This window comes from Balaenoptera ricei, chromosome 12 (assembly GCF_028023285.1).
Source record: "Balaenoptera ricei isolate mBalRic1 chromosome 12, mBalRic1.hap2, whole genome shotgun sequence".
Lineage (NCBI taxonomy): Eukaryota > Metazoa > Chordata > Mammalia > Artiodactyla > Balaenopteridae > Balaenoptera > Balaenoptera ricei.
The window spans coordinates 68,170,024-68,193,266 of NC_082650.1; the positions used below are offsets into that span (position 1 = coordinate 68,170,024).

The 23,243-nt window shown below is 46.5% G+C and overlaps 2 protein-coding genes across 3 annotated transcripts in view; one reads left to right on the forward strand and one right to left on the reverse strand.

The window, feature by feature from the left end:
• The window catches only part of BACH2 (BTB domain and CNC homolog 2), a 364,827-nt gene that overhangs the window by 334,912 nt on the left and 6,672 nt on the right, over positions 1-23,243 (forward strand). For both annotated transcript variants that reach the window (XM_059941579.1, XM_059941580.1), the window contains exons 5-6: positions 4,277-5,875; positions 17,686-17,892. In XM_059941579.1, coding sequence (XP_059797562.1) covers positions 4,277-5,875; positions 17,686-17,892 — 1,806 coding nt within the window. The remainder of the gene's footprint in view (positions 1-4,276; positions 5,876-17,685; positions 17,893-23,243) is intronic.
• GJA10 (gap junction protein alpha 10) overlaps positions 8,504-23,243 on the reverse strand; it is a 40,153-nt gene continuing 25,413 nt past the window's right edge. Inside the window, exon 6 of the transcript XR_009506214.1 lies at positions 8,504-8,776. The gene's annotated coding sequence lies outside the window, so the exon portion shown is untranslated. The remainder of the gene's footprint in view (positions 8,777-23,243) is intronic.

Below are 23,243 nucleotides of genomic sequence, written 5' to 3' on the forward strand. Positions count from 1 at the left end.
TTTAGGCCATTCCTGACTGGTGATTTTTAGCCTAGATATGTCTGCTTCCCTGAGAGTAGTGGAACACAGCTCCATTAATACCAGTGAGCTGGGACTGGCTTGCTGTTTCTCATCACTTCATTCCACTGTAACTTGATGATCATTACCTTTTTTTTTTTAATTAATTAATTTATTTATTTATTTATTTATGGCTGTGTTGGGTCTTCATTTCTGTGCGAGGGCTTTCTCTAGTTGCGGCAAGCGGGGGCCACTCTTCATCAACGTGCGCGGGCCTCTCACTATCGCGGCCTCTCTTGTTGCGGAGCACAGGCTCCAGACGCGCAGGCTCAGTAATTGTGGCTCACGGGCCTAGTTGCTCCGCGGCATGTGGGATCTTCCCAGACCAGGGCTCGAACCCGTGTCCCCTGCATTGGCAGGCAGATTCTCAACCACTGCGCCACCAGGGAAGCCCGATCATTACCTTTTTAAATAACATTGTTATGGGTCATTAGTTTTGTGGGTGATTCTCCACCTCCTACCCCCTCTTATTTTTCCTATTATCAGAGCCCTACTTGTTACAAACAGAAAGTAAATAACAATGCAGGCTTTTGGCCCCAGTTTCATAAACATGCAGGTTCACGTTGGTACCTGGATATTTGCTTTCTGAGTACGTGAGCTTAAATGATTCCTCAAAATGGAAAGACAGTGCAAGCTACTCAAGATGAAGGCTAAACCAATATTTAGAAAGCCACTGCCTATTTTAACACTGGCCTGCATGTGTGATGGGCACCCACTTTCTGTTTTGTGTATTTGGAACTATTGCAACTGGGCTGAAATGCACCAGAGATGGGTTCCTGGAAGGGACAGCAGTGGCAGTTCAGAAGGTACCCATTGTATCAAAGCAACCCTTGACCCCGATCGGACCCAGTCGGGGGCAATTCAGTACACTCCAGGTGTCCTGCTTACAAGTCCCTGCTTCCAGGGATCCCACAGACCTCAGCAGTCTCCTCTTCTCCTGAACTGGTCAGGATTTCTTTGTTGACAACTAATCATGTCGTCTTGTGACATGTCATCTTGGCTTTCCATTGTTGATTTACGTGGTTCCTGAAAATTAACTTATTCTTATCTCCTCTTCAAAGCTAAATTGTAGGTTTCTTGAGCACAGGGCTGAGTCTTGTACTTAACCATTTTCCATAGCACTTAGGTTGGAATCCCAACTCTCTACTTACTAGCTCTAGGACCTTGGACGCACTCCTTCACCTCCTTGCTTCTCAGTTTCCTTGTCTACAAAATAGCGGCAATCACGCCTGCCTTCCAGTGCGTTAGGAGAACCAGCTAGCGCGGTGCTGGGCACTAGCAGGAGCTTGGTGAATAGTAACTGACTCTCTAGACAAAGCCCTGCGCGCAGAAGCTGAGCAAAATTTAGCAGAATTAAATACGACAGAGCATGGTTTAAACTCGCAGGAGGGAAGAGCTAATTATGGACTCTCGAAATTTCATGGTGAGGACACCGTTTTCTCTGACCTAGGATTGAATGACATATTACAACCCTGTTTTTATTCATGACTTGTTCATGACCATGTGACGATCATTTCAAGCTCATCGTGTCTCCTGAGCCCCCAAAGGATCAATGAACTGATTTGGGATGTGGAGACTGTGCTTATTGGCATCCTTGGACCCACTCATACATTTAAGTATTAGCTTGGCCCTGAGTGGAGAAGCTTTCTGCAGCTCCTTGCTGCCATGAGGCAAGTGGTGATACCCAGGACTGATCTAGTGATCCTCAAGAGTATCCCTTAGCTTCTTCAGGAATTTTCTTTAAAAGCAGCCATAGCAGGGGATAGTGGTACAGCTTACTGAGACCGCATCAAAATAAAAAAGAAATGGGGATGAGAGTATGAGGAGGACTGTATAAAAAAAACATAAATAGCATCAAGATGAGTTTCCCCGATTTCCCGTATAACGAGTGCATCTGCCAAAACTCAAGATGTGTATTATCCACTCTGCAATTGGCAGATTGCCTAGGAGCGGAGCGGAAGATGCTTCCTGATGGAGGGGTCAGCTCTGCCTTGATTCTGCTATTTTCTCTTTGTGGTGGAGCCGTGTTACAATGAAGAAATGGGTCCTGTGACATTCTCATCAACCTTCTTTGGTTACTTATCAATATGCACTTCCTTACCTTACACTCCCTTTTATAGGTTCCTGGGAGAAAAGTACGTAAAACAGACATTTGCTGAATCTATTGCCATGTCAGCTTAGTAGAACAAAAGTGTAAGTCAGGTGAACTCCCTTTCAATATAGGTGCTAGGGGACGTGACAAATAAGCACCCCTGCCTGCCATTGATTAATTGGTGTAGTTTGTTGGTTTACACAGTGCCTTGCTCCAAAAGTAATTTGAGACAGCACTCACCAAGCAGAGTGTGTTGTCACCTTCTGGACACTATAGTTGTATGTTAGGGGCACAGTTAGACTTCAGACATATTCAGTAATATACAAGCTTTTATCAGATGTTTAGAGACCCTCCTTAGGTGCAGGGTTACAAAGAGAAATGAAATAATCCCTGACCTGAAGAAGCTTTGCTGTCTACTGGTAGAAACTGACACAATTAAGTACAATAAAAGGGAGATGGCAATGATTGCCCTTGTAGAACTATAATGTGGGTCTTGCAGTCATGGGTTTTTGTTGTGGTTTTTTTTTTTTAAACCAAACATCTCAGGACTCATTATCTGATGGAGAAATTTTTTTGAATTTTATTTAAAGTACTTCAAAAATATTAACAATTAAAATTCCATTCAGCTATGTATCTAAGAAATTTCCCTTGCTAGGCATTCCCTTAGAATGCAGTCAGTGATATAAAATCAGCACTGCCCTTGGGGAAGGCAGGGTGTTTCCTTTCTTCGGCTATGGGGGCTGAGAGGATGGTGTCATTCACTCTCTAAGAAGTCTGCAGAGGGCTCCCAGTAGAGTTGATGTCTGTGTTGAATCTTGAACAGCAGATATAGGTCCTCACAAGAGTTTGGGCTCTGTGTGCTGTTCTGAATTCAATCCATGTGGCAGTCAGCTCCAAAGCCTGCGGGTTCATCTTGCTCTGCACTTATTCCCCTAGCAGATATTTTTTAGTCACTGCTACTGTAGCTTCCAGCAAGGACCCCATGACCTCTGCTTTCATTTGTTTTGTGCACATGATTCATGGACCTGCCTCCCCTGCCTTCCTTATAGGGTCAGCAGTGCTTGCAAGAACCTAGAGGATGCGTGGGTATGTGTATAGGGTAAGGAAGCCTGCCCTGAACACCAGCAAGTTTAATCCATTTTCATTCGAAAGAACAACTGGCCTTAGGCAACATATTTCTAATGGTCTAAGTCATTCAGCGTGTGTGTGCGTGCAGGCATGTGCGTGTACACAAGCTGTGCATAAATAGCATGTTTCCAGTCTGCGGAAAATGTGTAATGGACTAGCAGCACATGACAGTAGGCTCAGCCCCTGAAGATTTACCAGGAAAGAAGACAGCTGCGTGGCAAAGCTGCTGCTTATAATTAGGGAAGGAATTGCCCATGTCCTGTGCCATTCAACAACTTCAGCCATTTAAATGACAGCCGGCTTGTTTAGCTCTGTAACCACCCTCCACCCTTTTTAGGGGCCAGGAGTTAATTTCTTTTTTGAGAACGCTGCTTTGGACTGTCATCTCTAGTATCATTCTAAGATGGGATATGACGTGATGACTGGAAAATCTCAACTAGAAACCATGATGAATGAGCAAAAAACAGGAGTTGCTTTCAACGTCTCTTTTTAACTTTGTGAGGGAAAAACTATTTTCAAAACCCCGTGGACTTTCCGGTTTCTAACAGGGCCATATTGCTAGTTCTGCAGTTGACAAGAAAACTATAATGCTTTCTTTGGCTCGAGTGAGCTGTAAGAAGTATCACAGCACTCCTGATGTACAGTGGCTCTCAACAGGACGGATGGGGAGGGAAATTAATAGGCTTCCCATTGTTACCGTGCATTTTTGCCAGGATATTTCATTAGTGTAAACACTGAACCCACTGTCATCTTGTTTAGCCACTTGACCCTGATGATTTTCAGTTCTGTGTGTCGTGATGAGTAGAGCGCTGGCATGCACGAGACAGGCCCTAATTACTGGAAGCAGAATCACTGCTGACCCAGGACGAGATTAATTGCTCCTTTGCAGTCTTTATCCTGGGACATTAACGCTGTCTGGTTATCTTGCTTCAGTTGAGGGATTCGGGACAATAGCAGTGCTGATGGTAACGGTCGGCAATTCCCCTGTTTGTTTTGCAGGTCACGGCCAGGGGGTTTGGGCCGCTGTTGCAGTTCGCCTACACCGCCAAGCTGTTACTCAGCAGAGAAAACATCCGCGAGGTCATCCGCTGTGCCGAGTTCCTGCGCATGCACAACCTGGAGGACTCCTGCTTCAGCTTCCTGCAGACCCAGCTCCTGAACAGCGAGGATGGCCTGTTTGTGTGCCGAAAGGACGGTGCGTGCCAGCGCCCGCACGAGGACCGTGAGAACAGCGCCGGAGAGGAAGAGGAGGAAGAGGAGGAGACGATGGATTCGGAGACGGCCAAGATGGCTTGCCCCAGGGACCAGATGCTTCCAGACCCCATCAGCTTTGAGGCCACTGCCATCCCAGTACCAGAGAAGGAAGAAGTTTTGCTGCCGGAGTCCGACGTGCCCGCGGACACCAAGGAGAGCGCGGCAAAGGACGCGTTAACGCAGTACCCCAGATACAAGAAATACCAGCTTGCATGTACCAAGAATGTCTATAGCGCATCATCACACAGTACCTCAGGTTTTGCAAGCACATTCAGTGAAGATAACTCTGGCAGCAGCCTCAAGCCGGGGCTTGCCATGGGGCAGATCAAAAGCGAGCCGCCCAGCGAAGAGAACGAAGAAGAGAGCATCACGCTCTGCCTGTCTGGAGATGAGCCTGACGTCAAAGACAGAGCCGGGGACGTGGAAATGGACCGGAAACAGCCCCGCCCCGCCCCCGCGCCCGCCCCCGCCCCCCCTGCCGGGGCCGCCTGCCTGGAGAGGTCCAGGGGCGCGTCCTCCCCCTCCTGCTTGAGGTCTCTGTTTAGCCTAACAAAAAGTGTGGAGTTGTCCGGCCTGCCCGGTACCTCTCAGCAGCACTTTGCCAGGAGTTCCGCGTGCCCTTTTGACAAGGGGATCACTCAGGGTGACCTTAAAAGTGACTACGCCCCTTTCCCGGGCAATTACGGACAGCCCCACATGGGCCAGAAGGACGCGTCCAGCTTCACAGTGGGGTCGCCCCTCAAGGGGCCTGGGTTGGAGGCGCTCTGTAAACAGGAAGGAGAGCTGGACCGGAGAAGTGTGATCTTCTCCTCCAGCGCTTGTGACCAAGCGAGCACCGCGGTGCACTCGTATTCTGGGGTAAGCGGTTTGGACAAAGATCTCTCTGAGCCGGTGCCAAAGGGCCTGTGGGTGGGGACTGGCCAGTCCATCCCCAGCTCACAGGCCTACCCTCACGGTGGGCTGATGGCTGAACACTTGCCCGGAAGGATGCGGCCCAACACCAGCTGCCCGGTGCCAATCAAAGTCTGCCCTCGCTCGCCCCCGTTGGAGACCAGGACTAGAACTTCGAGCTCGTGCTCGTCCTACTCGTACGCCGAGGACGGGAGCGGGGGCTCGCCCTGCAGCCTTCCTCTCTGCGAGTTCTCCTCCTCGCCCTGTTCCCAGGGAGCCAGATTCCTTGCCACAGAACATCAGGAACCAGGCCTGATGGGAGATGGAATGTACAACCAAGTCCGACCCCAGATTAAATGTGAGCAGTCTTACGGCACCAACTCCAGCGACGAATCCGGATCGTTCTCGGAAGCAGACAGTGAGTCGTGTCCTGTGCAGGACAGGGGCCAGGAGGTAGGGAACCCAACTAAATTCAAGCATGTGATCCGCCCTCAGTCCTTTATCTGGACTCTCCCTGCCCCCCCACCACTGCCAGATGGTTCTTGTTTGTCAAGATTAAAGGTTACAGTACAGGGACTGTCCCCCTCATCCGTAGAGGCAGGAGGCTTCAAGGCGATTCCAAATTAACCACTTTGTCCTAGAAAGCACTTGAAATTTGATCGAGATTTCAGTACTCAACAAGCAGAGGCAAAGTGCCTAGTGAAAACAGTTAAGTCAATGCCTGAAAGTGTGCGCAGGTACTTCCGATCCCCGCCCCCCTCTCCTTCTCCTCTGTCTGCTTTGAAAGGATGCCATACCCCTCACCCTCATCCTTTCCCCTTGCCTCTTAAGGATGCCATACCCCTCACCCTCATCCTTGCCCCTCGCCTCTTCAGCGTGAAGGAAAATATAGAATTGCTTTCAAAACTGACTGTTTGAAACTAGAGAGATCCACACTGAACAGGTGCTTTCCCAGCACCTTTAAGTTTCCTTGTCGGATGGGACTCTGGAACCATCCCTTGTCCATTCATTTCGATGCAGGTGATGGACAGCTCACCATCCGTCCCAGTCCCAGTGTCACTGAAGAAGCACCCTTGTCAGTCACACATAACTGTATAATGTGTCATTTCCCAAGCTCCCCACAAATGGTGAGAGTCATTTTAAGGAACAGTGGGGCTGTGTAGCAGTCCACCCTGAAAGCAAAGTACTTTCTAGATAAAAATTCCCAAAGGCGCCATCTGCGTCTTCCCAATGCTGGGAGAGGAGGCAGGAGCAACGCCAGCCACATCGTGAGCAAGACTCACGTGGCCAAGGAGAGAAGGAATAGACGCCCTCAGATGCTCCCCCTTCCCCTGTAACATGAGAGGCCCCCGGAAAGATCTGAGGGTGTCTTGTGTCATGATCTGGCACAGTCTTGCTGATCGACAAGCAACCAACCTGAGGCTGCCACCTGTGTCTCAGACCTGCCTCCGGAGCAGGACAGAGCGAGCCCGGTGAGAAGTCCCTCCTGAGAGCTGCTTCTCCGAAAAACACAGGAGGAAATGAAGCGTGGTCCTCATTATGCCAGTGCCCTCCGCCCGCGTCTGCGCTCCCTCTAGCAAAGCAGGGATGTTAACCCAGCCAGACAGCAGAAATGCCACACAGGGTGAGGTGGCTTTTCACAGAGCCACGTGCGGTTCATTCAGCCTCTGCGAGGTTGGCGAGAAGCACATGAAGATTTTAGATCGGGCATGTTTTGAAAATAGATTCCAAAACTTCCTGTGCCAACTACAGAAGTGCCCTGTGGTCACTTCCTCGTTTTCTAGCTAGCCCGGTCCCCGCTCTTCTGTTACTGCCTGGCAAAGATGGAGAAAGAAACATACTGAAAGGATTTAATTTAGCTAAAAGTCATTAAAAAGGAAATTTGAATGGGAAACTATTGCTATTTGAATACACTGTATCCCCTCAGGTTTGGGATGGAGGTTTGGGCTCAGTGCCCCAAGCCAGACTCACATCTGTGTCGTCACGTCTGTGTCCCTGAGCTGAGAGGACTGAGGTTTTGTGAGGACAGTGAAAGGCTGTGCGTTCTCTTTCCTCACTCATTTCTTTCTGTCTGATCACAACATTTAGGAGGTTTTCTTTTTTCCCTGAAATTATTCATAGGCACCCCTGATGCAGAAGCCCAGTCGCTGGGTCCATGGGCATAATGATTTCCCTTGCCAAGGATGTCTCGAGAAAAGGACAAATGCCGTAGAGTCTTTGTTTTCTTTATATCTCTCCCTTAAGAAGAGCCTCACCATTAACTAAAGGAAGTGTGCGTTTATGACATTTGCATATGTTTAAGGACCTGTCAGTTTCAGATAAATCTCCTTTTGTCTGTCTAATGTCCCCAAAGAGAACTTAAAGTCACTTCTTGGAACTAAATGCTGCCAACAAGAGCACATGTGTCTTTCCTGTGTTCGGGCCTTATCACTTGTCTACCTTAGACCTTTTCAATTTTAAATGAATCGATGAAAAGGAAAAATCGGGGCTTCCTTGGCGGTCCAGTGGTTAGGGCTCTGCGCGTCCACTGCAGGGGGCGCAGGTTCGATCCCTGGTTGGGGTGGGTGGGGAGGGAAAAAAAAGAACAGGAAGAACCATTCAACCTATAAAATAGTCGTGAACAGGACTAGTCTCCCCTCAAAAAATACCGCTGTTTTCAAAAATATTTTTATTTTCACTTTAAAAAAATAGATCTGTTCTTTGCATTTCTAAACAGTCTTGAAAGAAGAGACATTTTCCAAATTTCTGTGTCATTTCGGGAATCACATTTAGCCCCTCTCGGTAGTACATTCTGGGTAGGATTGTTATAGTGAAGCTAAGGTTTTTTCCCAATTTGACCTTTTAGTTTTCCTAAAGTAGAGATTAGGTTTTGCAGGAACTGTCTCAGGGACTTAGCATGACTGCTTCTCTTTGAGTTAATACTTTGCTTTGGGGAGTTTTTTTGACCCCAGTGGAAGTGTGGTCTCCAGTAATAACACTGAAGGCAAACTCTTCACAAAGTGAATCATAACTGATCCAGAAGCCAACATCTCCTGGGCTGATTCTTCCCCGATCTGCTCTTGTGTAAGGTTCCAGGTGACTTCTCTTCCAAGTGAACCCCAAAGAGACGCCAGAGCCAGAAACCAAAAAAAGAGTTTCCAGGGGACTTCCCTGGCGGTCCAGCGGTTAAGATTCTGCGCTTCCACTGCAGGGGGCTCGGGTTCGATCCCTGGTCAGGGAACTAAGATCCCGCATGCCGTGTGGCATGGCCAAAAAATAAATAAAGTTCAAAAAATAAGAGTTTCCACCTCCAGCCAGCCACCTGTTCAGTACTTCAGACTGACGGGTCCTGGCTTCCTCCCAGTCTCTCTTTCTCTGTAAAGAGCCAAAATGTTAGATCAAAAGAAAAGTGTTAACATACCTTACATTCTGATTTCTAGTTACACCCTCTTAACTCTCCTATCTCGCCAGCATTGACTTCTCATCCTAACTCTTCCCCAGCTTTGAGGAAAGTTGAAATAAGCACAATATTGTCCTTTATCAACAATCAGCTTTTTTAAGTTCCTTTTTTAAAATAATCAATCACAGCATACCCAGCCCCTAACATATCAAATTTAGCAGGCTTCCTCTGTGCCTACAACAATATACAAACACACATTCGCATCTCTAGGGGTTTGGGTTTTATTTTAATACCATTTGCCATGTAATTACTAAGCAACTTGCTTTTTGCACATAGCTGTCTACTGTGTATGTGCCTCTAGCTCAATCGTGTAGGGTTGACACATGCTTCTTTAATATCCGTGGTTCCCATAAATCACAATTGACTCAGCGATCACCTATCAACAGACATTCGGTTTCCAGTTTTTTCCCTCTTACAAACATTGGTGCAATAAACATTATTGTGAACATGTTTAGTGGTGGTGCTTTTATTTTTGTGGGTTAGAGCCCCATAAATGGGTTAAAGGTTATACTCATTTGTTAAATACTACCTACCTACTTTCCCAAAAGGTGGTAGCAATTCACATATCCTTCAGCAACTTATGAGTGTCCATTGCCCCCTGTTCTTGCCAGTAGTAGTGGTCACCAGTCCTTTTGTTTTTTGCCAATCTGATGGGCAAAACATGATGACTTCTAGTGAAGTTGATAACTTTCTTGTGTGTATTCGCCATTTTGTATTTCCTTTCCTGGACTTGCCATGTGTCCACTTTTTGGGTATGTTGTTTGACTTTAGTCAGTTTACAGGATCCTTAATCCTTAATATAGGAATATTAATCCTTTCTTATATTAATCCTATATCTTCTCCTTGTCTACTTTTTATAGTGTCTTTTTCCATTTAAAAAAAATTTAAGTTTTATGTAATCAAATTATCAATCTTTTTCTTTATGACTTCTGGGTTTGCTATTTTACTTAAAAAGTCAACTTGGGAATTTTTATTTATTTATTTATTTTTGGCTGCACAGCACGGCATGTGGGATCTTGGTTGCCCAACCAGGGATCAAACCCGTGCCCTCTGCAGTGGAAGTATGGAGTCCTAACCACTAGACCGCCAGGGAAGTCCCCAACTTGGGAATTTTTTTCTTCCAATGATGAAAAAATGGACAGGTCATATTAAGTGAAAAAGGTAACATAAACAGTATGTATAACAAGGTCCCAGTTTACTTCATAAAGAAACATATTATAAATAATAAAAGCAGTATAGAGAATAAGATAAAATGGGAGGCAAAGCTGGCAAGAGGGAATACAGGGAAAGGTTAATTTCTATGTATTTCTGTAATGTTTGAATTCTGTATATCTCACACAGATTCTTTTCTTAATTGAGATATAATTCATATACCATAAAATTCACTCTGTTAAAATGAACAGTTCAGTGATTTTCAATGATTCACAAAGTTGTATGACCATCACCAATGTCTAATCCCAGAATATTTTCATAACCCCCCAAAAAAACATAATATCCAGCAGCAATCACTTCTCATTGCCCTCTTCCCTTACCCCATGAAATTACTAAACTATCTTCTGTCTCTATAGATTGCCTAGTCTAGACATTTCATTTCAAAGGAATCTTACAATATGTGGCCATTTGTGTCTGGCTTCTTTCATTTAGCATGTTTTCAAGGTTCCTCCTTGCCATTGATGTACCCACCAGGTACATTATCATGTATCAGTTCTTCACTCCTTTTTATTGCTGAATAATATTCCACTGTGTAGATATACCAATTTTGTTGATCCATTCATCAGTTGAGGGACATTTAGGTTATTTCCACTTTGGGGCCATTATCAGTTATCTGCTATGAGCATTTGTGTACAAGTTTCTTGTAGACATGTGTTTTCAATTCTCTTCGTTATATACCAAGGAGTGGAATTGCTAAATCATATGATAACTCTATGTGTAGCATTCTGAGGAACTACTAGACTATTTTCCAAGGTAACTGAACCATTTTACATTCCTACCAGCAATGTATGAGGGATCCAATTCCTCTGCATCCTCATCAACATTTGTTACTGTCCATCTTTTTTATTATAGCCATGCTCGTGGTGTAAAGTGATATCTCATTGTGGTTTGCAGGTTCATTTTTAAATTTTGAAAATTATAGAAGAGTCACGAGCATTTGCCAAGTAGTAAGCATCTTAGTGACATAGTTTTGTACCACAAGCATTAACTGTAGATTTTAATAAAGAAGCACTAGGAAGACAGTTTATTTGCATAGTCAAAAGCATTGATTAGTTGGACTTGCTTTATCTATTTTATTTTTTTGGCTGTGTTGGGTCTTTGTTGCTGCGCGTGGGCTTTCTCTAGTTGCGGTGAGCGGGGGCTACTCTTTTGTTGCAGTGCACGGGCTCAGTAGTTGCGGCTCGCGGGCTCAGTAGTTGTGGCAGGCGGGCTCTAGAGCGCAGGCTCAGTAGTTGTGATGCACGGGCTTAGTTGTTCCGCAGCACGTGGGATCTTCCCAGGCCAGGGCTTGAACCCGTGTTCCCTGCATTGGCAGGTGGATTCTTAACCACTGTGCCACCAGGGAAGTCCTGGACTTGCTTTATTAACATGCTTCATGTCAAGAGGGATGAAAGTGTATGAAGGTGATGTGTGTACATGTATGTTGGTGTATGTGTTGGGGCAGGGAGAAATAATGTCCAGAGCAAACACAGAAATGTTACAGAAGAGCCGTGTCTGACTCTAAGTCTTCCACCCAAATGTTGGCTTCCAGACATATGTTGGATGTAAAATGTTTACAGTCGTTTTTGTGGTTTGTTGAATCAGGCATCTTTTTACAAGTAACTGTAGTTGGTCTGCTTAATATTTAGAAAGAAAACCTTGCTGGGCAGCATAGAAGTCAGCCATATTTCTAATTAAAACAATGTTTTCACGTTGTCTAGAAAGACTCTTAGCATCTGTAACTGCAAAGCATATCGTATGACAGAAAGAAGAATCTATGTGACAAAGAAACGTAGGGCTGATAAACAAATACTAATACTCCACAACGACTACTAGTACTACTACTAATAATAATGGGAATTCCCTGGTGGTGCAGTGGATAGGACTCTGCACTCCCAATGCGGGGGGCCTGGGTTCAATCCCTGCTCAGGGAACTAGATCCCACTTGCATGCCACAACTAAGAGTTCGCATGCCACAACTAAGGAGCCAGTGCAACCAAATAAATAAATAAATACTAAAAATAAATAAATAAAAAGAATTCTCGCTTAAAAAATAATAATAATACTTCATAGTCATAAGGCAATTCAGACTTTTCAAAGCACTTTCTCCATCTATTATCCAGTTTTATTCTTCATAGCAATCCTCTCAGCTAAGTAGGGCAGATATCATCTCCCTCTGACTCCCAGATCCTCAAAGAACTTCAGGACAGAGAAGGAAAGACTTGCCTGAGATCACATAGCTAGGTAATTGCAGCATCACAACTAAATTCCAGGTGTCCTGTGTTTGGTTCAGAAACTGGATCATAAGAACAGAGGTTAGACGGACAGTTGTGCAGGAAGTGTGTCTTTGGCAGGGGAGATTTTGTCACTGGCATCTGCCCGGCACAGAGCTGGCTGTCGCCATTCCAACAGCACTAGAATTGTCAGCCCAATGGGCATCTTGCTTTGTCCCCCAGACAACTCACAGGGATCTGAGGGGCTTGTAAGAGCATAAATGTTAAAGGCTTTGGAGAGGTGACTGCACCATCAGGTCCTCAGGGTACTGCTAAGGGGTCCAACTCCTGCAGCTTCTACTCAACATCTAATAGTGAAACCAAGAAAGGAGATAGGAAAGAAGATTGACCAACAAGCTTCCGCTGGGATTGCTAGAGGAAAGAGGTGCTTTTTTTCGCCTTTTTCTACAACGCCTGCATCTCTGTCCTGCTTCTCCAACAGCCCCCATCCAGCACACCGAAGACACCAGGCGAGTGAGATGTGTGTTGAGAGGCATGGTGAGGTGAGGTAGCCATTGCACTGTCTGATTACAACCCTGTAAAAAGTATACAGAGGAAGCAAAGATCACGGGGAAGTCCACCAGAGCAGAGGAGTCATTGTTTGGGTGTGGACACTTTATTCTCCTCTTTTGTCTCATAATTGAATTTTCTGCCAGAAGTTATATGTCTCGTACAATTTTTAGATGGTATTTTTGTTTAACTGGGAGAGGGGGGATGTGGTTTTGGCGGCAGAAACAGGGTAGTTGTTGGCAGGAGAGAGAAGGGGAGCAGCTGCTTTCTGTCTGGTGAGAAAGAAGCACCAGCACCTGGGGTCCAGCCAGCAGCAACCCCTGGTCAGGCCCCCGAGGAGGAATATTTAGGTTTCTTTCACTGTCCAGATGTCGCAGCATCTTCCCACCTTTTGTCAGCCCCTAGGGCCAGAGACCCCTCGGCAGTGCAGGGACCACTCATTGCAGGGAGCTCCCAGGAGGTCTGAGCCCCTCCTCTGGTCACTACCGAGCCGGCCAGGACGGGTACCGGGTGAAAACAGCTTCTGCCCTGTTCCTCCTGCTGTGCTCCGGAGAGAGGAGAGTGAGTACCGTGCTGGGGCCAGGATGCCCGCAACAGAGCAGATTAGACAAGCTGAGGCTGCCCAGCTCTCGGAGTGAGTCTCCACTGAGAGCCCAAGCGGCGGCAAGCGCCTGTCTAGAGAGGCGTCGGCGCCCCGGACCCCTCGGGCCCTTGCCCTTCTAACAGCCTGGCCAGCCTTCCGTGCCTCTGCGCTGAGCCTCACTCACGTGTGACCGCCGAATGGTGGTGGTGGTGATTGGCTGGACTCTCCATCTTGTCACCTCACTGTTTACAAGAGTCCGTGGAATGAAAACTAAGCTACCTCCGAGAAGTAAAATCCTGGAGGAATCATTGGGTTCTAAGAATTTGCCAGAAGAAAGGCAGTCAGGAGGGCCTCAGCCTTCTCAAGGTCCAAGGCCAAGTCACATTAGCTGACTTTTGAGCCCATCTGGGGACTATGTGGGTGCCTGCCAGCCTGGGAAAGGAATGTTCTCCCAGCTCCATAGTGGGTCTGCGGCTGCCCTTCATCCCGGGGGAAGATGCCCTTCAGCTTGGAACTTACTACCCTGAAATCAACAAATAGGTGTGGCGAAGTTTCCACTGTGCCTTTCCAAGAACAGTCAGGGGCTTCCCTTTGGTAGTTGGGGTAAGTCCTCCCTAGCTAGAAGGGTAGCAGCACCTTTTCGAAAGAAACAAGAGTAGCTGGGGTTTGGGCTTTTTTTTTTTTTTCATGTGGAAGAAAGTCTATAGCTGACGATTTTCCTTTGACCTCTTTGCAAAGCAGCTTGAGTTGCAACAGCTCTGCTGAAATGTTCTATGGCCTTTTGCTTCAAGGACTTTGAAACCAGCGTTGTTGATTTTTCCTCTTTCCTGTCAACCTCGGTCCTGTTTCCGTAGTGTTTTATGTTTGCTGTCTGGAGGATTTTAAATACAGTAGCTCTTGGTATAGAAGGCCTTTTGACTTTCCCTGTGGCCTGAGCTATAGGTGTATATTCTGTCTGAAAATAAGTAAACACACTGTAGAGCAGAAGCAGAATTGCTTTGTTGTCAGCAGAGGGGGAGACGCCACGAAGCCCGAAGTGCTGTAACCCCTGCTGTGCAAACAAGCCTCCTGCCTGGTGTGGAAACATCCCTGTACCCAACAGACCGACCTCTGTGTTATTTAGGTACCGTCCAGGATCTGAGTGTCTGTTTGTTATCCAAAGGGTATAAAAGGGAAATCAAACATTCTTTCATATCATTATAAGCCCTGTGCAAACACAGCCCGTGGACAAAGCCCTTTCCTGGGTCCATAAACAAGGAGCTGTTTGTCCTGATTGCCCGTCATTAGCAGCCAAAGCAGGGCTGAGCCGAGCATGTGTCACGTGCACTGTTGCGATTCTGCTCTCTTGGGCCAGAATTTGACAGGTGTCATGGGACAGAGTTCGCCCTGTGGAAGTTCAATCAGAGCACCCACTGGGAGCCTTCAGCAAATGCCACGTCTAACAGGCTCAGAGCTATGAAGTAACCTGACTAAGCCGTTGCACCCAGCCGCAGGAAGGCAGATCTTTAGTAGGATTGCCTTTGTGCCTGGGGATTAACGGGCCACAAATGCCAGGATCCAGACTCATGTCTGCCTGTATCTGATGCAACCAAAGCAAAAGCCTGAGCTTAGGATAAAATATCTCCGTCTCACTCCCCTGAACAACCCAGACATAACGCTGCAGCTTCTGAATATTAACGAGGGCCTGGTTTCTTCACCCCAAAATATTTTGATCAATTAAGCCCAGACCTGCCAGTCTGATTCTCTGGTTACTGAAGTTCACTCTAGTCCACTTGTTCCGTCTTCTAGAGCTGTGCTGTCCAGTAGAGGAGGCATACGTCACATGTGGCTACTGAGCCCTGGAAACGAGGCTCATCTGAATTGTAATGAACCCCCAAGTGTAAAATACACCTCGGATTTTGAAAATTTAGTACCCCCCAAAAGGTGAAATATCTCAATAATTTTTAATGTTAACTACATGTTGAAAATATTTTAGCTCCATTGGGTTCAATTAAATATATTATTAAAATTAATTTCACCTGTTTCTTTTCACTTCCTTTAACGTGGCTACCAGAAGATGTAAAAATCACACACGCAGCTCATGTTGTTTGCATTGGACAGCGCTGGCCTGGCTCCTGAAGGAAGTTTAGGTTTATAGTGCCATCTGCTGGTCCACCTAAAGCAGACGCTAGTGTAAGCGGGAGTTCAGCCGTCTGAGCAGGGAAACACTGTCTCTTGGCCAAGCAACATGCAATCTTCCTCTTCCAGAAGCTTCTGAGCAGGACCAGAACTGACCCCTCAAGTCTCTGCCTTGTCAGGAGTCTTTTTTTTAACTTTTTATTTTATACTGGAGTATAGTTGATTAACAATGTTGTGTTAGTTTCAGATATACAACAAAGTGATTCAGTTATACATATACGTGTATCTATTCTTTTTCAAATTCTTTTCTCAATTAGGTTGTTACAGAATATTGAGCAGAGTTCCCTGTGCTATACAGTAGGTCCTTGTTGGTTATCCATTTTAAATATAGCAGTATGTAGGGATTTCCCTGGTGGTCCAGTGAGTAAGACTTTGTGCTCCCAATGCAGAGGGCCTGGGTTCGATCCCTGGTCAGGGAACTAGATCCCACATGCATGCCGCAACTAAGAGACCTGGCGCAGCCAAAGTAAATAAAGTTCTTTAAAAAATAATAATAAATATATAAATATAGCAGAGTGTATATGTCAATCCCAAACTCCCTAACTATCCCTCCCCTCCACCCTTCCCCACTGGTAACCATAAATTCAGTGTCTAAGTCCTCGTCAGTAGTCTTGAAGAGGGTGATGGCAGACTGCTGGAAGGTGCAGGCCTGTGTTCTCTACCTTGTGGGTGCTGAGGAAGCCCACAAGAATAGCAGTTCTTTTCCTAAGAAAGATTTCAAACCGCCACAGGGTTGTAAAGAAGCATGTAACAGAATATAAGGAGGACATAGATCCATCTCTTAAAAGACTAGTGTCCTCTCTTTGGATGATGCTTACCTGCCTTGATTTGTCAAGAGTTTGAAAGTAGGACTCTTTCTGATAATAGTATCTGCATCGGTTATCTGTTGCTGCATAACAGATCACCCCAAAACTTTGTGGCTTCAAACAATGATAATCATTTAACATCTCTCACTGTTTCTATGGGTCTGGAATTCAGGAGTGGCCCATCTGAGCACTCCTGGCTCAGAATATCTCATGGGGTTGAAGTCAGATGTTGTCTCGGGCCAATCCCTGAAGGTTTGCCTGGGCCCAGAGGATCCACGTCCAAGGTGGCTCATTCATGTGACTGGTGAGGTGATGCTGGTTGTTGGTTGTAGGCCTCAGTTCTTTTCCACGTGGGGCTCTCCACAGGGCTGCTTGAGTGTCCTTGAGGCTCAGCAGCTGGTGTCCTCCAGAGAGCACAATCTAAGAGGCCTAAGGGGAGGCTGCACAGCTTTTATGATGTAGCCTCAGAAGTTACACGCCGTTACTCCCCCTGCATTGTATTGGTCAAGAGGCAGGAACACGCATCCCACCTCTTGACTGAGGAAGGTCAACATCACGTTGTAAAAGAAAACGTGAGAAGGGTTGGCCATTGTATTTTCCAAAAATGCAAAGTCCCTAATGGGTGTATAGCACTGTGCAACTAAAAAGCGTGCCCCAGTTTTGCAGATGAGGAAATTGAGGCTCAGAGAAGTAAAGTAACCAGTCTGCAGTCTCACATCTGGCAGGAAGGACTAAAGCCCAGTTCTAACTCCTAGATCATACTGGTGTAGCCTCTCTAGGTTCTTTCCCTATGTCTCCCTTATGCTGTTGTAACTACAAATTACACTGACTGTTTCATCTTTCCAGCATCTTCAAGGTGTGCAGTGCTCTCTTCATTCAAGTGTTTTAGATGATTCTTCAGTTGATGCCTGTCTATAAACTGTCATTTTACTGAGTTGAGGCTCAATGGGAGTAGGTTTCAACTAACTATAGAGCCCTTCTTACAAAAGTGCTGTAGCAATGACAATGCATGCATTTTCCAATATTTTCCATGCTGTTTGCTTCAAAGATCTCAGGAATAATAACCACATTATAATGTGTGTACTCAACATTCTGTTTGATTATCTGAATATTACATCTTATTTATTTTTGAAACAGGAAAGAATAATCACTGCCTGCTTCAGTAGTTTTCAGAGTAGTTGGTCATGTAAAAAGGAGGTTTTTCCAATTTTTGATGTTCCACCTGCCAGAATGAAAACAAAACTCCAGCTGCCATAATCATGTTCTGTTATTCTTGGTTCCAGGTCAAACTTCCCTTTCCTGTAGATCAAATCACAGATCTTCCAAGGAATGATTTCCAGATGATGATTAAGATGCACAAGCTAACCTCAGAGCAGTTGGAGTTCATTCACGACGTCCGCCGGCGCAGCAAGAACCGCATCGCGGCCCAGCGCTGCCGCAAGAGGAAGCTGGACTGTATTCAGAACTTAGAATGTGAAATCCGCAAACTGGTGAGTTGGCCCGCCCTTTGCTGTCAGCAACCTGGAGTGACCGGGGCTGATGCAAAGTTACGGTAGCGAAGGCCAGAGAGGTAGAGAGAAGGGCCACCGTTCAGGGAAGTTCGAGTTGATTTTTAACGAGTTCTCAACAAAAATAATACCTTTACATCTGTAATGTGTGTGTGTCTGTGCAGGTGTGTGATTGTGTGTCAGTATTTTATATCTTTCAGCCATTCGTATATTTTTTTAAATTTATTGACATATAGTTGATTTACAGTGTTGTGTTAATTTCTTCTGTACAGCAAAGCGACTCAGTTATACATATATTCTTTTTCATATTATTTTCCATTATAGTTTGTTACAGCATATTGAATATAGTTCCCTGTGCTCTACAGTAGGACCTTGTTGTTTATCCATTCTATATATAATAGTTTGCCTCTGCTAATCCCAAACTCCCATTCCTTCCCTCCCCTAGAGGTGCTTCTTTTCTATTTTCCATTCAACATGTGCTGAGAGCTAACATTTATTGCATGCATACGTGGACCAGATATTATTCTAATCTCTTTCTGTAGGTGATCACATGTAATCCTCACATCAACCCTATGATTTAGGTTCTACTTCATCTCCATTTACAAAGGAGGAAACCAGAGTGCAGAGAGGTTAGGTAACTCCCCACTATGTGGCAGAGCTTGAATGCAAACCCAGCTGCCTGATTCCAAATCTTGTTATTTGCACTGCTTTCTCCCACCTCCCATGGAGGAGTGGAGGTTAGAGGCAGGACACCAGCCTACCACCAGGGGTCGCTCAGCCACGTGATCTCCTGCAGCCCTTCACAGCCCCAGGGTCCTGAATTCTGCCTCAAAGTGGCTGTCATCTCCTCCCTGTGCCTGAGAGTATTTTGCCTCAGGGAATAATCTCCCATCTCCCAAGCCTCCCCCTCACTCAGAGCTCTGCACTCTCTTCTCCTTGATAAGCAACCTTAAGCTACAGGAAGTAAATCCAGGTGGCCTCTGGCTCCTGATTGTACCCTTGAAGGCAATCAACGCACCTTCACTCAGCTCAGCCTTTCTGCCGGCCAAATCCTGGAAACTCATCCCAGGTGCCCTGTCTGTGTCAGGCTGAAGAAGAGGGAGGCCATGGACTGTGGTCATGATCTAAGTTTGGGTCCTCAGGCTATACGAGGCAGTCCTTTGCCTCCTGGTAAGCCGTTGTCCTAACGAGAACCTAAGAGCAAAATAAGACATTTGAGAAGCCTGAGTAAATGTTACCTGTTATCAAGATAGTCCTGGACCTCGGGGTCTTTTTTTTTTTCTCTTAATTTAATTAACACCAGCCAAGCAGGGAAACTGTGCCCATGTTCAGTGGCTGCCATCACCTACAAAATAAAGGCCAAGGGGCTTCCCTGGTGGCGCAGTGGTTGAGAATCTGCCTGCCAATGCAGGGGACACGGGTTCGAGCCCTGGTCTGGGAAGATCCCACATGCCACGGAGCAACTAGGCCCGTGAGCCACAGCTACTGAGCCTGCGCGTCTGGAGCCTGTGCTCCGCAATGGGAGAGGCCGCGATAGTGAGAGGCCCGCGCACCGTGATGAAGAGTGGCCCCCGCTCGCCACAACTAGAGAAAGCCCTTGCGCAGAAACGAAGACCCAACACAGCCAAAAATAAATAAATAAATAAATAAATAATAAAAATAAAGGAATTCCTTTAAAAAAATAAAAAATAAAAAAAATAAAGGCCAAGCTCCTTAGCAAGGTGCACTGTGCTCTCCATGATTCAGTCTACCCTCCAGCATCACCTTCCTCTCCCTTCTTGGAACTGGACCCCCAATAAAATCAAACTGGATGCTCTTCCCCTCAGCCCCATCTCCTGCTGTTTCTACCTCTGTGCTCATGCCTCTGCTATTTCTCCTCTACCTCGGACAGTCCTCGACTGCTTTTTTCTCTGATTACATCCTTTGTTCCTTAAGAGTCAGGTTACTGTCACCTCTCCAATAAGCCCCTTTCCTGAGTCCCTGGTGAGGCTGAGCACCTGTCCTCAGAGCCCTGATCTGACCTCTGGCTTCATACTTACCACATTAGTCTTGCATTATCTGTGTATGTGTCTGTCTCCTCAGCCCTGGCCCTAGACTGTAGGTTCCTCACAACAAGACAGTCTTGAGAAGCCTCTCAGGAAAGGTCTGTTGCCCTAAAATGTATTAGAAATTGTGACTGAGTCATGAGATTACAAATTCCTTCTTTCCTTCAAATTTTTCTTTAATGTTGTTTTAACAACAAAAATTTTTAAATTTAAGCCAACATAAGGAAGCAAGATATTGCTGCTGATGAGTGTGGGTCTTTGGAAAGCCTGCTGGGCTTAGGTTGGGACCCAGGCAAGGCAGAGCCTGCTGGGTATAAGGTTTCAGGGCCTTAAGCACATGTCTATAGTAATTCGGCCCTGCACTCTTTTTCAGGTACGAGAATAACTCTAATCACCCATATTTGAGAAATGCCTGACTTTTTGTAATTAGCACTCTTCTCTCTGTAATTTTGTAATACTGAGCAAATAGGAAAGTCTAAGCCATGCCCCTGGCAGATACCTAAAGCTCTTTGCTAATATTGTTCGGTTGAGAAACCAAGAAGGCATCTCCTAGTTCTCCCCCTGCTTTTTTGGAAACCCCTTGAGTAATGTGCTGCATTTCCCTGCTGAATGAGAGTGTCGATGTACACCTGTGACTTAGAGCATCCTGTCCTTTTTTTTTTTTTAATTAATTAATTAATTATTTATTTATTTTATTTATGGCTGTGTTGGGTCTTCGTTTCTGTGCGAGGGCTTTCTCTAGTTGTGGCAAGCGGGGGCCACTCTTCATCGCGGTGCGCGGGCCTCTCATTATCGCGGCCTCTCTTGTTGAGGAGCACAGACTCCAGACGCGCAGGCTCAGTAGTTGTGGCTCACGGGCCTAGTTGCTCCGCGGCATGTGGGATCTTCCCAGACCAGGGCTCGAACCCGTGTCCCCTGCATTGGCAGGCGGACTCCCAACCATTGCGCCACCAGGGAAGCCCAAGCATCCTGTTCTTAACCGAGGCCTTGATTTCTACTGCCTTTCCTGCAGAGAGCCAAAACCCTGTCACGTGCAGCATTTCATCTTCTTCCCTCTAGAAAGTGGCCCAGGATCTTTCGTAGATCAGTGGACGTGGAGGGGTGGGTGGCTTGGCCAGGATGATGGCGGCAGAATGGAGACCGCGATCCCTCCTGGGGCTGGTGTTGCCTCCCATTTTGCAGACTTGCAGGTCCAGGTAAGGAGGTCCAAGCTGCACAGCCACAAGTGTAAGATTTCTTCTCTTGGCGAGCCCTCCGGATGTGTTTTACTCCACACCCGCCCCCGCTCTGGGGAGTGGCGCCCGCTCCCGGTGGGCGGGGGCAGCCTGGTCCCGCCCCGCGAGGCCCAGCTCCCGCCCACTCACTCCCGCCCGCACCCACGCGGTCTCCAGCACGCCACTCACTCTGCTTTTGCAAACTTGCGAAATGTATTCCTCTCGAGTTGCACTTGTACATCTGTTTATTTTTCATTTTTAAAACATGTTTTCTTGATAAATTTATAAATATTTTAGCAGGTGCCCTTTCCCCGTGTAAATCTCTGTCTCCGACACACATGCCCACACTGCCTGCCAGATTGCATTCGTCTTTCGGCACGTGCACCTCCCATGTAGGAGACCCACTGGTATGTTTGCTTCTCTCTCTCTCTCGCTTTCTCTCTCCCCACCCCACCCCACCCCCCGCTCTTTTTCCCATCCTCTTGCATCTTCTCCTCATCTCTCCTGCGCACCCTTGCAAAGGGTGAGGACTCACTTCACAGCGCTTCAGATGTCCTGTTTTTCCATCCATTTCACTGCGTGCGCCTCACGGAGCCTCCTCATCTTCTCTCCTCACACAGCTAGTTATGGGAAAACCTTCATCAGTCTCCCCTGTGGTGGCTAAATTCATCTCTCTGATGGGGTGATGAATTTTAGTAACACAAGAGCTTATGTGGGGTTTTCTCTAAGGAGAATATCTCAGAACCCTGGGCTGGTACTCTAGGGCTCAGCCTCCTCACCTCTGTCCCTGCTTCCTGTGTCCAGAGAGAATTGGTCTTGGGACTCACTGCACAGTCCCCAGCCATCTGTGCCGTTGTGTTCAGTCCATCAGCTACAGAGGCCAGAGAGCCTACTGATATAGGATTTTTTTAAAAATAAATTTATTTATTTATTTTTTTGGCTGCGTTGGGTCTTTGTTGCTGTGCGCGGACTTTCTCTAGCTGTGGCGAGCAGGGGCTGCTCTTCGTTGTGGTGCGCGGGCTTCTCACTGCGGTGGCTTCTCTTGTTGCGGAGCATGGGCTCTAGGCGCACAGGCTTCAGTAGTTGTGGCGCACGGGCTCTAGAGTGCAGCCTCAGTAGTTGTGGCGCACGGGCTCTAGAGTGCAGCCTCAGTAGTTGTGGCGCACGGGCTCTAGAGTGCAGCCTCAGTAGTTGTGGCGCACGGGTTTAGTTGCTCCACGGCATGTGGGATCTTCCTGGACCAGGGTTCGAACCCGTGTCCCCTGCATTGGCAGGTGGATGGATTCTTAACCACTGTGCCACCAGGGAAGTATAGGATTGAATCATGTGAAACTGCTGATGGTTGATTTCTTTTTGCAATTTTCATTGTTTTTTTTCTAAATAGACTTGTTTTTTTTAGAGAAGTTTTAGGTTCACAGCAAAATTGAAGGGAAAATACAGAGTTCCCACCTGCCCTCTACCTCTGCACACTCACAGCCTTCCCAAAGTGGTACGTTTGTTACAACTGATGAAGCTGTAATGACACATCATAATCACTCCAAGTCCATAATTTACCTTAGGGTTCACTCTTGGTGTTGTATGTTCTATGGGTTTGGACAAATGTATAATGAATGACATGTATCCACCACGACAGTGACATAGAGTAGCTTCATCTAAAAATCCTCTGTGCTTCAGCTATTCATCCCTCCCTCCCCCACCCCACCCCTTAGCAAACACTGATCTTTTTACTGTCTCTATAGGTTTGCCCTTTTACAGAATGTCATATAGTTGGAACTGATGGACTGTTTTTGACCTTCAGCAATCGCAACCTAATGCATTTGGGGGAGATTTTCAACTACAAGGTTTGGGACTAAGAGTTTTCCGATTGATTCTCTGCAAACCCCAAATTCCAGGCAACTGGAACCTTGATTCTCTGCAGTTTTCTGGTTGGTGGTGAATTTGCTGGTCACTCGGCTGGGCCTCAGAGAGGCATGAAAAGAAGCTACCACAGGGAAGGTGTCAGGGTCAGTGGCACATCTGGATGGGCTGCTCAGATGGGAGACTTGGCAGAAGTATGTGTCCAGGCTCTCTGGAT